This window comes from Copadichromis virginalis, linkage group LG17, assembly GCF_057382275.1.
Source record: "Copadichromis virginalis isolate Kocher_CV1m ecotype Utaka linkage group LG17, C_Virginalis_male_GT1.1, whole genome shotgun sequence".
NCBI classification, from domain to species: Eukaryota; Metazoa; Chordata; class Actinopteri; order Cichliformes; family Cichlidae; genus Copadichromis; species Copadichromis virginalis.
The window spans coordinates 27,174,216-27,189,862 of NC_140634.1; the positions used below are offsets into that span (position 1 = coordinate 27,174,216).

Sequence of the window (15,647 nt, forward strand, 5' to 3'; positions counted from 1 at the left end):
GATATAGTACTTGAGATATGTGTTTCATATGTGTAGCAGAAATCTCTGCAGTGAAATGTAGCTTCCCCATATCACTGTATGTATGCCCCATATCACTGGGGCAATAAATAAAGCTAACTGCTCCTCCTTCCTCTCTTCCCTTATATCTCAATCATTTCACCCACATGTGCCCTACTTATAAATCACCACCTTCTTATATCTTATATTGCAATCAAACTTACATTCCATTTTCCTAACCTTATCTCTCTCAAAATTTCATCACCTTTCTCATCACTTCCCTGGATCTCGCCATGTTTCTGTGGCTCACTTCACTTTGTGTCTCTGACACTTTATTATTCCAATAATTCCTAAGTTCACTACCCCCCACCTTCCCTCAACTTCACTCTTTTCAATATCCATTTTTTTCGTGTTCTTCCACAGAACCACGAGAAGGAAACTGCACTCCACTGTGCAGCCCAGTATGGACACTCTGAGGTGGTTTCAGTACTGCTGCAGGAGCTGACTGACCCCACCATGAGAAACAGCCGACAGGAGAGTCCTCTAGACTTGGCAGCACTGTACGGCCGACTGCAGGTCTGTGAGAATATCTGATCAATGAAAACATCATTACTTGACGCTAAGAAAAACGAGAAGGGAAGCACTGCTTTGAATCTTTTAGTTTTAGTTTGAGCCAATAAGTCAACTCAGTGCATTTAGCCACGTAGCAAGACGACCTGCTGAAGTTCAAACTGAACATCAGAAATGATTTTAAAGTCTTTGAATGTGACATGGTTGTTGGTGCCTGATGGGCTGGCCTGAGTATTTCAGAAACTGCTGATCGGCTGGGATTTTCCAACACAACCCCCCTCCAGAGTAGGAAAGGAGAAAATATCTAGTGAACAGCAGTTCTGGGTTAAAATGTCTTGTTGATGTCAGAGGTAAGGAATGTTTCCTTCACCGTGTTGAATCTCTACGTTGAAGAGTTACTGCAGTTCTGAAGGCAATAATTGTATATATGTATATGTGTGTGTGTGTGTGTGTGTGTGTGTGTATACACATATATGTGTGTGTATACACATATATGTGTGTGTATAGGTGCGTCTATAAAATATAGACATAAATGGTTAAAACGTCATCACCTTGATTTCCCAGCACTTTAATATTTACTTAACGGATGCATCTTCTCCTGAATAATGAGCATGCAACGCCTTGAAGTCAAAACAGATATAAAAACATACCTCAACCTGTTTAGGTTTTGACCTTTTCTACATTGGAGAAGCTTTAATTTCCATAAAAGCCGCTCGATATAGAGGACATAGGTGGCACTCCATGCATAAGAATGTGATACAAACATCTGCTCCCTAATCAGTTTAATTTGCAATTAAAATTGAATTGAAACTCCAACGACATTAATAAAATAAAAAAAATTCAAAGTGACAAAATGGGTAAAAAAATATAATTAGCTGAGCTTTTAATGTAGCTGACAGGAGGCACAAATCCTCTGCAATTTGGGGTGAAGAATAAATTAGCTGCGTTTTATTTACAGAGTACTTTGCTCAAAAGGCAGCAGAGATCGTAATTAAAAGAAAGCGCGGTTAAATGCAGGTATTTGTTCTTGTAAAGATTTTTGAAGAGCATCCTCTCCCCCAAAGATACACACTGGTTTCTCAGTCTAGGTCATGTTTTTGTTGATTACTGGTTAGGAGGCTGGTATGTGGATGATTTACCGTATTTTAACCTGTTCGTGCACTGTGTATCCTGTCCAAGCTCCTCACTGGCCGGTAAAGTGAAGCAGCAGGTGAAGAATTAACAGGGCAAAGGAATCAGACCTTCCATACCTCTACTGCTAATTCAATTTAACTGATAAATATGTGTTGGGGGAAAAAACCCTCAAATACTGCCTTTACTCCACAGAAAGGCAGACACAAAGAAGTGTAACAAAAACGTGACAAAAAGCGTGCACATGCGAGCGCAATCCCACACAGAGGCGTGTGCCTGCTGATGTTCAAATGCAATCACAAATTTTTTCTGCTAAGGTGGTGAGTAATTGCAGTCAAGCCATACAGGTTTGTCTGAGTGAATGAATAATTTATAAAGGCAACACGGTAGTTCTCTCTCCTCTCCTTTCTCTGCATAATAATGAAGGGAAATCCCTGTGGTGGAAGCTCCTGCTGCATGGAGATGTAACTAACACAGGGCAAAAGTTTACGACACGTGCACGCACACGCGCTCGCAAAGATGCACATTAAAGGGAGGAAGCTTTCGAGAGAACCGCCTGTTGGCGAGCTGAGTTATTAAACAAACGTCATTCACTATCAGTTAAAAGCACAGAAGCCTCTTACCACAGATATATTGGCGTTTTTGACAGGAGTTTTAAAGGATATTTTCTTTCACGATTGGTTGAAAAAGGTAAAAATACCTGCTGATAATCCATCTTCAGTGTTTACTTAGCGTCCCACTTAGTCAAGCAGATCAGGAACTGCAAGCTTGAATTTATGATTTTGAATTTTGCAAAGAAATTTTACAGAAAGTTTGGTGATACTAAAGCAGACTTCTCATTTCTGGACTGTTGATTTTGTCCTGTAAAATGACAGCTGCTGGTAGCAGGTTTAAACAACTAATAGGACATTTTAAATTTGTGCCTTGTTTTAAGGAAGAAACTTGTAAAGCAATCCAAAGTACAAGTATTATTACATCTTGATGCATTCTCAATCATCCACGAAAGTAAATCTCCAAAAAGTTGATTCTGTTCATCTGGACGTAGCGTTTTGTGGGAGAAACGTTTCGTCACTCATCCAAGTGACTTCTTCTGTCTCAGCTGACTGCAGGTTTCCCCAATCTTATAAACAGTACATTTGCATAATGACTGAAACCAGCCCACTGAAGGAACAATGGGCTGGGAGGTCCGTTCCTTAATCTTAATTATGGAAATTCTCATGACCATTGATCAACAACCACTAAAAGCTGACGTGTACCGTAAACCTACGCATATGGATCAGTATTTAAGGTTTGACTCTCATCATCCACTGGAGCACAAACTGGGTGTCATCAGGACGCTACAATACAGAGCGAACACCATCCCCACTGACACAGCGGCCAGGGAGGCAGAAGAACAGCACATCAAGAAGGCCCTGAGTAAATGTGGTTATCCCAGCTGGACTTTTGTCAAAGCTGGAAAGACACCTAAAGAAAGCTCCAGCCGATCCAGGAGAGAAGGACAACCGCTGCCCAAGCGAAAACCTGTAGTGATCCCATATGTGTCAGGAGTATCGGAGCAGTTGAGACGCATTTTTTCTAAACACCGGGTCTCTGTGGCTTTTAAACCCCAAAACACGCTGCGCCAAAAACTGGTCCACCTCAAGGATCGGGTCCCCCGACACAAACAGAGTAACATAGTGTACGCCAGGGGTAGGCAACTCCCAGGCCTCGAGTGCCGGTGTCCTGCAGGTTTTAGATCCCAGCCTAGGTCAACACACCTGAATCAAATGATTAGTTCATTACCAGGCCTCTGGAGAACTTCAAGAAATGCTGAGGAGTCATTTAGCCCTTTAAATCAGCTGTGATGGATCATGGACACATCTAAAACCTCCAGGACACCGGCACTCGAGGCCTGGAGTTGCCTACCCCTGGTGTACGCTGTTAAGTGCCAGGAGGATTGATAAGATGTATACATCGGGGAAACCAAACAACCTCTGGCGAAGCGGATGGCACAACGCAGAAGAGCCTCGTCAGGCCAGGACTCTGCAGTCTATTTACACCTACAGGCCAGTGGACACTCTTTCAAGCATGAGGATGTACACAACCTGGACAGGGAGGAACGCTGGTTTGAGAGCAGAGTCAAGGAGGCCATTTACGTGAAAAGGGAAAGACCATCTCTGAATCGAGGAGGGGGCCTAAGGGTACATCTTTCACCATCTTACAATGCTGTGATTGCAGCCATTCCCCAACTCTCTGTGAATGGTACTCATGACCATTGATCAGTGGTCTTTGATCAGTGGGTTTTGGTCAGTGGTTGTTGATCAATGGTCATGAGAATTTGCATAATTAAGATTAAGGAACTGACCTCCCAGCCCATTGTTCCTTCAGTGGGCTGGTTTCAGTCATTATGCAAATGTACTGTTTATAAGGTTGGGGAAACCTGCAGTCAGCTGAGACTGAAGAAGTCACTTGGATGAGTGACAAAACGTTTCTCCCACAAAACGCTACGTCCAGATGAACAGAATCAACCTTTTGGAAAGTATTATCACACTTTAAGTCATAGGCTTGTTCTGGACAGCATCACTAACTCATCGTCAAGCATCCTCTCCAGTTGATGATCCAATGACGAGTGGATGATGTGAAACCAAGGTGCATGATTGGATGGGGCATGAGTGTTTCTGCAGACTGGGTCTATTAATATTTCACAAACTAGTGATCTACTGCGATTTTCCCACTCAATCATCTGTAGGGTTTACAGAGAAAAGACCTGTATGTGCTGTGATATGCAAAGCCTTGTTTTAAATGACCACACCCAACCACACAAGCCTGATGTGCGCTAATTCTGGATGACAAATAATATAATTGCTTTATTTATTAATAAAAGGTCCAAGGTGGCTGCTCTGGATTTTAATCCTGCTAACATGGCTACAAAATGAAGCAAGGCCTTCCTTTGACCTTCGCTTTGAAATTCGTGTTTGGTGCAATTTAGCTTTTAGCAGGTGTAAGAAGGTGACAAGTGGCCTAGTTTTTATATGTTTGCTGTTTTTGTCATTAACGTGTGGCTGTGTTTTTTGTGGGCAGGTGGTGCGCATGTTGGTGAGTGCCCACCCCAATCTCATGACCAGTCACACTCGGCTACACACTCCGCTTCACCTGGCTGCCCGCAACGGACACCACAGCACCATCCAGACTCTGCTTGAGGCCGGCATGGACGTAAACTGCGTGGTAAGAAGGCACCACCACATTCCTTTTTAAACTTAATCTCCCGAATTCTTCTTTTGAATCTATGTGCTTCCTTCATCTGATCAGAGAGCATATACTGTATGTATATTTATGTGTTACATGGGTCCTATGGTTTGGTGGTGGGGAAGGATGTATAATTAATTGGGAGAACAGACTGTAAGAGAGAAAGAAATAAGAAGAAAGAGGACAGGGTGTTCCAGAGAGGGCCCTCCTTTTACACACCTCTTTATATTTTCATTAGAGGAAAGGGAAACGCGGTGTCGGTTACAATATGTGGAGCTTCATTACTGCTCGGTTTCTGATGCGATGTTTGGACCTCTCCGCTCTTCTCACCTTTATATTTTGTCTTTTTGTGTATTCTGAATTGTCTGGGCGATTCAAATACAACTTAGTCCCGACCCTTTCTGGACCATTTGCTTTTGTGAAGTCTTGTCAAAATGCAGCCACGCTTTGCTGATTTCTTGAGCACTGTTGTCTTTCTCTGGAGAAAAGCTGAACTGTTTGACTTTGATCACTTGTCTTAAATGTAGAAATATAGCCCTTTACTGTGTTAACGGTTCTCTTTGGACTTATTACTGGATTGCTCACACCACAAGCTTTATTTTGACCCGGCACAGAAGAACATCACAGCTGATCATTGGCTTAGTGGGCTTATTCGTTTTTTATCTGGACAGATCATCAATGTGTACCAATAATGGCGCTATTATTTCAAAATATAAAACCGCTTGTGATTGTTTGTTCATTCATTGTCCAACTATAGATCCATGCATCTTAACTACTTATCCAAGAGCCTGTCCCAGCTGTCAGCTGTTCTCATGTGGCAACAGTGCTAACTGCTGCAGCTACCTGCTGACCAACTATAGATACTTTTCACATCTCACAGCTTGTTATAAGGTCATCACTCATTATATGCTGGCTTGGGGGTTTTGGTGTCTAATGTGCAAGCCATTCTGACAGAAGTTGTGTAGTTTAGAACCAGGTTAAATTCATTATTCATTAAAACAGCTGGTAAACAGTTGTATTTGTTCTGAAGTCCTGCAAAGTCAGCATTAATTGGATTGTTTTTTGACGAGAGAATGTGGACTGAAGACAAGGCTTAGGATTTACAACTTGTTCTATGTTCCAAGCTTATGGATGACTAAAAGAATGAGATTACGCATACTTTGCAGCTAAAGTTCATTTCCCTTTTACAATTTGTAGTTTAGAACAAGGCTTATGAGATTTTTGGCAGAGATTACACTAACCAGGAGTTGCTCTTTTGTATGGAAAGGAGCCAGCTGAGGTGGTTCGGGCAGCAGCTCAGGAGGCCTCTTGAGTACCTTTTGGAGTCTTTCCAGGTGTGGCCAGCTGTTAAGAGACCCCAGGGTAGACCCAGAACTTACTGCATGCGCTGTATCTTAAATGGCATGGAGGTCTTTGGATGCCTGAGGAGGAGTACTGATGCTTATTCTGCTGCCAATATCACCTGATCGGAGATAAACGTCAGACACTGTATGGATATAATTTACTGGGATTAGCCACTTTTAAGTCCATATTTTGTATTTCTATATTTTATTAAACAAATTAGCTTTTTTTTAATTGAACATTTTCACCAGAAATATTACTTCACTGCAAACAATGTCCTGGTACGAGCTTTTAAACAAGACAGAGGTCTAAACAGCTATGTGAAATTCATTTTACATTAAATGGCATATAGAGCCCACTTTGATTTTACGTAGGCTGTACTAGTGAAATGCCACTTTTCTGTCAGTATCAGTAACTACACATTTAATCCCTGAGGTGTCTTAAAATAAGAAAGAAATGCACAATTTCAATAATACATCTATACATGAAAAAGAAATGCTGATTTACTAAATAATTGCAACGATAAAACTGAAAGTTTTTATTTAAAAAGGCTCAAAATTCTGTTTTACAGTGTTGGACGTTGTTGTTTCACGCTTCTTTACTGGAGTTGGTTTTGTTGGATTGAAGAATCGAAGCCGAAAAGCAGCTCCAGGAGTTTCAGAGCTCAGTCAGAATCTAAAGCCCCCTAAAGCTGCTGATTCTTAATCAAGGGACATTTCTGCTTAGAAGCTATAGAAACAGGGATCGATCAGAGTTTGTACACATATGCGACAAAACAATCCTTCAAAGCCTTTATAGGAAATTTCCTTCAGTGCCCCAGAAGCTTTTATGGATCTAAAACGTGTAGCTGTTGCTATGTGGATCTGAGAGACTCTAGAAGTTAACTTCTGCTGGTGCCAAAATCTGATTTGACTCTATTATCATTCACTGCTGAGACATACGACGTAACAGATGCTACGTTCTCCCCCTTTTTTTTTTTGGGCTGTGTTAAGTACAGTTTATATACAGTATAAATAGCATGTGGATGGAGGAGGGTCTGCGACTACAAGACAAATATGAGCTTTTTTGCCGTACTGTGACAGCGTCCATTAGAATGTGTAGCAAAGAAGAATTTGATGGGCACGGACGTGGATGTGTGTCTGTGTGGATTCCATATCTGGAAGGATGAAAACAGTTTGACCTCTTGGATATGAGAATCACTGTGAGGCTCTCACAGTGAGGATATGCATGACTCAGTGGCACTGCACCTATCTTCTCTGTCTTCTGTCCTTGTTACACGCTGCGGTGTCTGTTTATGCCCGAATGTGTGCATGCCTGCTCAGATCTGAAGAGCAGGGCTGTGTTTCTCTGCAGGGATTTGGCCTGAGGCTCCATGTGTCTAGAGCAGATGAACACTACACGCCTTTGATTTGCCTCATCTCTCTTCACACGTCTGCAAATCCTCCGCTCTCCCCTTTTCTTACTTTTCCTCTCTACCTACTGATCAAGAGCGCTGCAAGTCTGATATCTCAAATCGTCTCCTTAGTTTACCCTTGACTTTTGCTCCGCTCGTGTCTGTTGCTGAAAATAATGCATAGAGGCATCGAGTTCTCTTTTGCTCTATTAGCTATCATTATCATACGTTGGATGAGAGTAGCTGTTGCACACTTGGCGAGTAAAATTGGCTCTTTGGTTGGTTAAACTTGATAGTCAATTAGAGTGAGCCTACACATGTCACCTGACCTGGAACGGGTCAAACACTGCTCGACTGTAATGGTAGGCATTTCTGTTAAATTGGGTTTTCATTTAATCTCCGTGTTGCACGGTAATTGGACTCTCCTGGTTTTACTCATAGACTGCACGTAAAAGATGGATATAGCAATAATGATTCCACAGCATTGGCTACACTTTTCGGACCTTACTCCCTTTAATATACAGTTTTTGCTTTTGTAAAAGCCCCATGTGGCTGTTTGCATTTGATGTTCAGTTGCAATAACATCAGGTAAACAAGCAGACTTAATGGCTTCCCTGAAGAGCAAAGGCTTTTTTAATGCCACTTAGGTGAGAAACACAGCGAGTGTCGAGTTGTCCTCTTTTCCCCACCTGCTTTCCGCTCTTCTCCATTCCCCCTCCTCTTGCCTCGCTCGTTCTTTCTCTCTGTATTTTCTGCAAGGCCGCACTGTCAGAACTGTACTATAATGTTGACGGTGCAGAGTGGATGCTGTGGGTGACTCACAGATGGCATTCCAAGAATGGAAAGCAAAGTGTGTGTGTGTGTGTGTGTGTGTGTGTGTGTGTGTGTGTGTGTGTGTGTGTAAAAGAGAGAGTGTGTGTGTACAGGTCAGTAATTGGAGTCATGCCATATAGGTCTGTGTGAGCGAGGATGAATAATTTATACATGCAGCGCACTTTCTCTCTTTTCTCCTCTCTTTTTCTCTTGCTCTCACACACTCTTTCATCCTCTGTCTGTTCCCATAATAATGAGGGGAAATCCCTACAGTATGGAGGAACGTGCCACTGAGTGACCTATAGCCAACACAGGGCAAAAGTTTAGTATAGATACACACATCTTTGTTCACAAACACAGCTGACTGCTATTTCCAACACTGTCTTGCACAAAAATATGCTTTAGGTCATTATTGCCTGCAGTGCAGCTGTTTTGATTAATATAGAGTCCTATTTTTTTGTCAAGCATAAGTAAGAGGGATGATGTGAGCATTCACATTCAGACATTTACCTCGTCGTCCCATCATGAGCAGTGAGTGCTACATTTCTGCGTGCTGTCGTTAAACCGATTCATCTGCCTTTCAATTCCAGGAAACTCGGAGTAAGAACTGCCTTCCTTGATTCCTCATGACATCACTGCATAATCGCTATGGGAAACAGGACAGGAAGTGGTAAAGGAGGTTCAGGAGGGCAAGATGTGTGTACTAGAATAGGGGGTGGATCTCTTCCTGAGATACAACCTCCGCTTTCATGCATGAGGGCAGCAGAGATTTTGTTTTGCAGGGGAGACATCCACATTGTGATAAACTCGCAGGCGCTACAAATTTGACATTTCGTCTGTTTCCACTTTGGATTCACACCTGCGGGATTTTTCCGAGGGATCTGGGCCTTTGACCTTTTTAACTTTCAAAAGACAGAGGAGCTGTCGCATATGGCGTTATAGCTTCATTTTGCCATCAATCCCTTCTCTGTGGCGATAACACCTTTGTGTCAGGGGAAACAGAAAAAGTTGAGTATTCCTGCAGAAGACGATCACACTGATGTGGTGTAGTGTTGCGTCGAGCAGAATTTCCTGGCAGTGTCGGCTGTCGTCCAGATAATTTGTCTTCATTACGGCTGGGACTTCTATTCAGTCCAGGGTTTCATCTGTGTTGTCAGGAAGCCAGCTATGAAGGATGCAACGTGTTCAGCATGTGTGTGTGTGTGTGTGTGGCTTGCTAGTGTGAAACACGTGTCTTTGTGTATGTTGAAGTCCTTAGTATCCTCGATGGGCTCTATTGCTTCCAGCAACATGCACAGATTAGTATGTTTAATGTTCCAGAAAGACCTTCAGGATCATGATGTCCTGTTAAGCTATATAGCAGTAACTTCATCAAAGTAAAACTAGTTACAGCGTTTCCCTTATATATATACACGTTGTGTTTTTGGCTTTATTAGCGGGGTGTGTGTGTGTGTGTATAAGTCTTCCCAGCTGCACCTAATAGTCCTTGCTGAGGTAGGCATAGCAGTAGCAGTTCATTACCTCCTGTTGGTTCTGGTTGGAGTGGCCCTCCAGCTTGCTGCTCATCTCAAGTGCAGAATGAGTCAACTGGACTGCAGGACGTGAGTCTCAAGTAGCTGAATGATGATTAACATAGTAATAGCATCCCTACCTATTGACCTGATCTATTTTTGTAGCTTATTTTTGCTAATTATTCTGATTGTATGGAAACAATTGACTGAAGCAGAAATACAGTGGACAAATTCACTGCGCGCTATTTGGTAGAGTCCGACCAACATAGGACCTTTTTAGGACAATTTATAGATCTGACTTTTTAGTCATAGTCCTTTGACTAAAAAGTTTTTTCGTTTTAGTTAGAATTTAGACTAAATATTATAAGATTATAGTAGAATAAAGTGTAAAAGGTTGTTGTTTTATTACCCTTGAGAGTTACTCAACGTGGTTTACAAAGCATCCTGTTTTCCTTGGTATCAAATGTAAAACTTGTCCACATATAGCCACGCTTCGCTTCCTCCCAAGCACTGACAATTTGTCGCTTTTTCATGAGAAGCATGGAGGATGGAGCTAGTTGTACTGTACGTGTGTTTGCAACAGCAGAGTGCCTTAATAAATGCCATTACTGATATATTAACAAGTACCAAATATTGGCCAATAATATCGGCCCAATACTGGCCCTCCAATAAATTTTAACTTTAGGTTATTTAAAATAGATTTGACTTTAGTTAAATAAAAAAATCTGTTGGGTTTTGTCAGGAAGGGAATCTGTTATAAAAAGACCCTGTGTGGATGTACTCTAGTGTCTGGCATGTTGATAGTGAATATTGGGTCTTGTTGGCTGTGGGGTGGAGCATTAGTGGAGGAGGCTTTAAGTGCTCGATGGAACTGTTTGGAGGTTGTTTGTTCTTAAGCTGCTTACTCTGCTTACTCTGCCCGCTGGTATGGAAAACATTCTGATGTGTGTGTTTCCACATCCTAGGATATCAGTCATTAGCATCAGCAAAGGATGCTGTAACATAAAAATTCTACACCTTTAAGTCTAGCTATTTTGGTCCTGTTCACCCTCAGGCTGTGTGATTAAACAGCTGTTCTTTATGTTGTTGCACTTTTTAAATGTATCCTTGTCAGAATAATCGTCTCTCTCATCACTGCTGATACGGGATGAGACACTTACTGGCACCATCCCCGTGCTGGTTTCAGTGTGTTGCATCATATCTGTAATATCTCTATTAGTTGGACTGGAGGCTGATACGGGCCAGCGTAGGGTGAGGTGAAAGTGGGACGTTTCCACACAGGCGCCTGCTGCTTGTGTAATGGTTTGAAATCGCTGTGGCCTCGCACTGTTTGGAGGCGAGGGAATGTAACTTGTTTTAATCTCTCTGAATCTCTTTCATTTAACTGCCAGCGAGGGGGGGGGAAAAAAAGATTGTATCAAATCAAAATATTGCCCTTTTGCTCCCTTTTAATCCCAGTTCCCTTTCCTTTCTTTTTTTAACGCCTCTTGTGCTTTCTGGTTTTGATGTCTATTTTTGTCTCCACTTTGAATTGTTAAAGTGACTTAATATTAATACACAAATGCTATCTCTGTCTCTTGTAGACCGAGAATGGCAGTGCCCTCCATGAGGCAGCTCTCTTTGGGAAGATGGATGTTGTTCGCCTTCTGCTTGACTCAGGTGGGTCTATAAATATACCCCGGCTAAACAAAAACTGTGCGTGTTTCCTTATATGTGTGTTTCCCTTGTTTCTCCCTCTTTTTTTTTTTTTTTTTTTTTTTTTTTTTTCAACCTGTGGCTAGATGTTTGGAATTTTGTTTTGTTGTGTTTTCCCTCTCCTTCCCTAAATTGTGAGTCAGTTTGCCCTCAGGTGAACTCCAAACATCTGTTTGCTAAATTCTTCCTCACTTCAAGCTTTGTTATTGTTTTGGCCAGTTTCTCTGCAACTGCATAATTAGGATGTGTTGTCTTATGTCATCTTATGCAATGACTGAAAAAGATTCCCGAAGGTAGAACAGCTCCTGTCTTAACTAGTAGCTCAAAGTCATGTGGGTATAGTTAGTACTTTTACTAAAACAGCCTGGACACTGTTGTCCTTTTGACATCATTGCCATCCTCCACCTACTTTCCTTCAGCACTTCCTGTTTCCTACAGGATTTCCTCTGGGTGGCCATGTTCCTTTTGCCTTGATTTTATTAACATCCTGGATCAAAGCAGGGCTGTACTTGTCAGAGTCACTGAGCTCTAACCCGATATAGCTAAAAATATTGCCTGTCGGTAGGTGGGTTTACTGTAGAGGTGTAGGATGGGCCTCAATGCCTACGCGTAGAGAATGGCTTGTTGGTGTAACTGCTTTATCAAGTAAGCATCAGTCATTTTTTTGACCAAAGAAATAACCTTTAGTATCACAGAAAAGGATCATGTGACATTCAAGTTGAGTAGGTAAATGTGGTTATTTCTGTACTTTCTCTGAGCATTGCAACGTCTGAGCTTGGCGGGGCCTCCAGTCATTAGAGTGTCTGCTACTTTCTGGTCTGCTATTTACTGACCGCTCAAATAAAGGCTAAAAAGGCTAAAAATAGAAAGTTAAGAACAACTAAATAAAAACTGAATGCTACTAAACAGTAAGCTAAGTTTAGCACAACTCTGGGACATGAAGAGCATTAAACAACAAGCCGTTATTATTATAATACATTTTTCTTTTAAACACATTTGTTATTTTCGATAAATAAAAAAGCCAGGGAAGCTGGTTTTTTTACATCTACAGTTCCTTGAAGCACTAATCACATTACAGACTTCATTTATAAATGTACAAACCACATGAGAAATAAGGAGGGAAAAGGAGGGAAAATAAAAACCTGAAATGCTAACTTAGGTGTAAATGTCCTTTTATTACAGTACATTTCTGATGGTACCCAGCAGAACGATTGGAATGACATTTATTTTCACATATGGCCTATTTGATATTGTGCATCAGTCTTTGAATGCAGTCTTTTTATGTGTCATTGTCTGAGATTGTGACTTAGCATTGCAAGAATGTGTATGTGTGAGACTAATTTGCATTCATCTACAAAACATTTGGGTTATAATCTTGGAAAAAATGCTCCCTGGTGTTTCTGACTGAGTGGTGTGTTTACAGATCTGACTTCATATTTATTTTTGTATACTGCGCTTGAATGTGTTTAGTTCTGTGTATCTGCGGTGAAGGTGAATTATCATGAGCAAGCCTGAGTAGGTCCTGTATTGTTAGACTAAGTAATGGGTGTTGACTTTTCCCCCTCTTTTTCTTGTATTTTATGCACGTTTTCTTGGGTGTGTTTGTGTGTCAGGGATCGACACCAATCTAAGAGACAGCCAAGGAAGAACGGCTCTGGAGATTCTGAGGGATCATCCCGCACCAAAATCCCAGCAGATCACTGCTCTCATCCAAGGTAAAGACGCACACACTTTTGATTTAGATGAATTGAGAAAGTGGGGCATTTCAGGTGTAAGAATCTTATATAAGTTCACTAAATATATAACAACAAAAAGAAAGATTTAACAGTTCACCAGCGACAATGGAAGCTCCTGTATGTGTTTAGTTTGAATGCACTGTTACTGTTAGCCTTGACTTATTTTCTTTGTCTCACTGGTTTAGCTGGATTTTAAATAAGATTGTTATCAATAAGATTCTGGAAGTTTCAGTGGATAAATAGCACTATGGTATTTCTGATGACTACTGTGCAATAAAGTCCATATCTAAACCACTTAAGAACCCTTATAATAGATGTTCTCCAGCAGTGTATAAATGAATACTAATATCGACACACATTGTGAAGGAGCAGCAAGACCTTGGCATGCCATAAAAGGTCAGACTTACATCTTCATATTGGATTTTGTTGCTTTGCTATTTAATAGTAGTTTCAAACATCCCAACTTGTCAAAGCAGGAAAATCCCTTGTTAAAATCCTTAATGATGGTTGAATTTGGAAAAGGCTCAGCTAACTGGAATGCAACAATCATCCCAGGCATCAGTTTCATTTTTGCTTTTCTTGCTTTGATGAGTTAAAAAAATTATCTGCTCTGACAAGAGTTTCTACTCTTGTGAAGTTTAGAACCACGAGCTATGATGAGTGAAGTAAATGATGCCTTTCTTTGTGGACTTTTTGCCCTTGCACCTGCTATTAAGAACCCTGTTTTGGCTCTTGTCCTGCTGCAGTGGGTTTTGTGTGCAACCAATGCTTGTTTGTGTGAGTTTGCGCCGCAGTCCCCGCGGACCCAAAGATTCTCCATATTGCACCTTCTAAAGACAGTTTTATCCTGAAGTGATTATGAGGTTCAGTTTGAACGCTCTAATCTGTGGCTTGGAGGCCTTCGCTATCTGTCATTGTGTAGTCTGTGGGTGTACGTTAGGCGTGTTGTTGCGCATGATTTAAAGAGAGTGAGATAAAGACAGACAGGATTGGAGGGATAGGCGAACGAGGAGAGCCTAAATTAACCGCTAAACAGTCTTAACTAGGAGACAAAGATAGAAAGGGGAGCAGAGACTGAGCCCCAGGAATGTAACAAATCGTCCACGGTTAGAAAATAACAGACAGAAAGCTGACATTAAACCAGGGAACGCACAGCGATGCAAAGGGCAGAACAATTTAGATGTAATTAGTGATTCAAGTTTCCTATTTCACGTTTAGCACGACAACAATTTGAGGCGTAAACAAATAACAAAATCGGGGAAAATTGTCTATATTTGTCTTGTGTTTTAAACCTTAACATGTAGTTGTTGCTTTATTATCCTTCTACTTGCTTCAGAGTTACATATGTGAAGTGGAAGTGGTTTGTTGTTGCGAAGAACCTACCCACACATCTTGAAAAATGATTTCACATAGCTAGTTGCTCCCCGAAATGCTTTTTAGTTTTAGTTCTCTTTTGTGATTCTCATCAGTCAGGCAGAGTTAAACAGCACATGCTTACCTCTGGAGGCTTAACCAGCTAAAGGTATAGTGAACAATGGGCTAAAATTCTCTTCTTCAGTTCATAAAGCGGCCCCCAAACCCAGCATCTAAAACTTCTGAGTAATTAGTTTTTTGCTAATGAAGAGCAGTGAGCTTTAGAGATGGTCTGCGTCTCCGCTACATAACAGAATTGGACTCTGTTCAAGCCCTTTATTGAAACTACACGATGTACACTCAGCACTTTATTAGGTACACCTCAGCAGTAGTGGGTTACACCTGCTTTTTGCCTTCAGCACTTACTGAATTTTTCGAGGCATAGATTCAATATTGCTCTGTTCCACTACATCCCAAAGGTTCTCTACTGGATTGCGATCTGGTGACGGCGGAGGCCCTTTGAGTACGGTGAACATTTGAGTGCATGTTCCAGAAACCAGTTTGATATGATTTGAGTTTGTGAAATGATGAGTTACCCTGTTAGAAACGGCCATTAAAAGATTGGTACACTGTGTCCTAAAGGAATGGACATGGTCAGCAACAATACTCAAGGCTGTGGTGTTTAAACATGATTTTGTGGATTGGTGTGATGACTCCTTCCTTTCACTAAATGTGTCAAAAACTAAAGACATGATTATTGATTTTAGGAAGTCCTCTTAGTCTTATAGCTCATCACCCACTATCGTTAAAACTGCTGATATTGGGATTGTTGAGAGTTTCAAATATCTAGGTGTGGTACTTGACCATAAACTGTGTTTTGGA

General features: G+C 41.3%; 1 protein-coding gene across 3 annotated transcripts in view; it reads left to right on the forward strand.

Annotated features, from left to right (window-relative positions):
- anks1b (ankyrin repeat and sterile alpha motif domain containing 1B) overlaps nucleotides 1-15,647 on the forward strand; it is a 274,373-nt gene that overhangs the window by 105,028 nt on the left and 153,698 nt on the right. For all 3 annotated transcript variants that reach the window (XM_085436749.1, XM_085436747.1, XM_085436748.1), the window contains exons 4-7: nucleotides 421-573; nucleotides 4,759-4,902; nucleotides 11,565-11,640; nucleotides 13,290-13,391. In XM_085436749.1, the coding sequence (XP_085292875.1) occupies nucleotides 421-573; nucleotides 4,759-4,902; nucleotides 11,565-11,640; nucleotides 13,290-13,391 (475 nt within the window). The remainder of the gene's footprint in view (nucleotides 1-420; nucleotides 574-4,758; nucleotides 4,903-11,564; nucleotides 11,641-13,289; nucleotides 13,392-15,647) is intronic.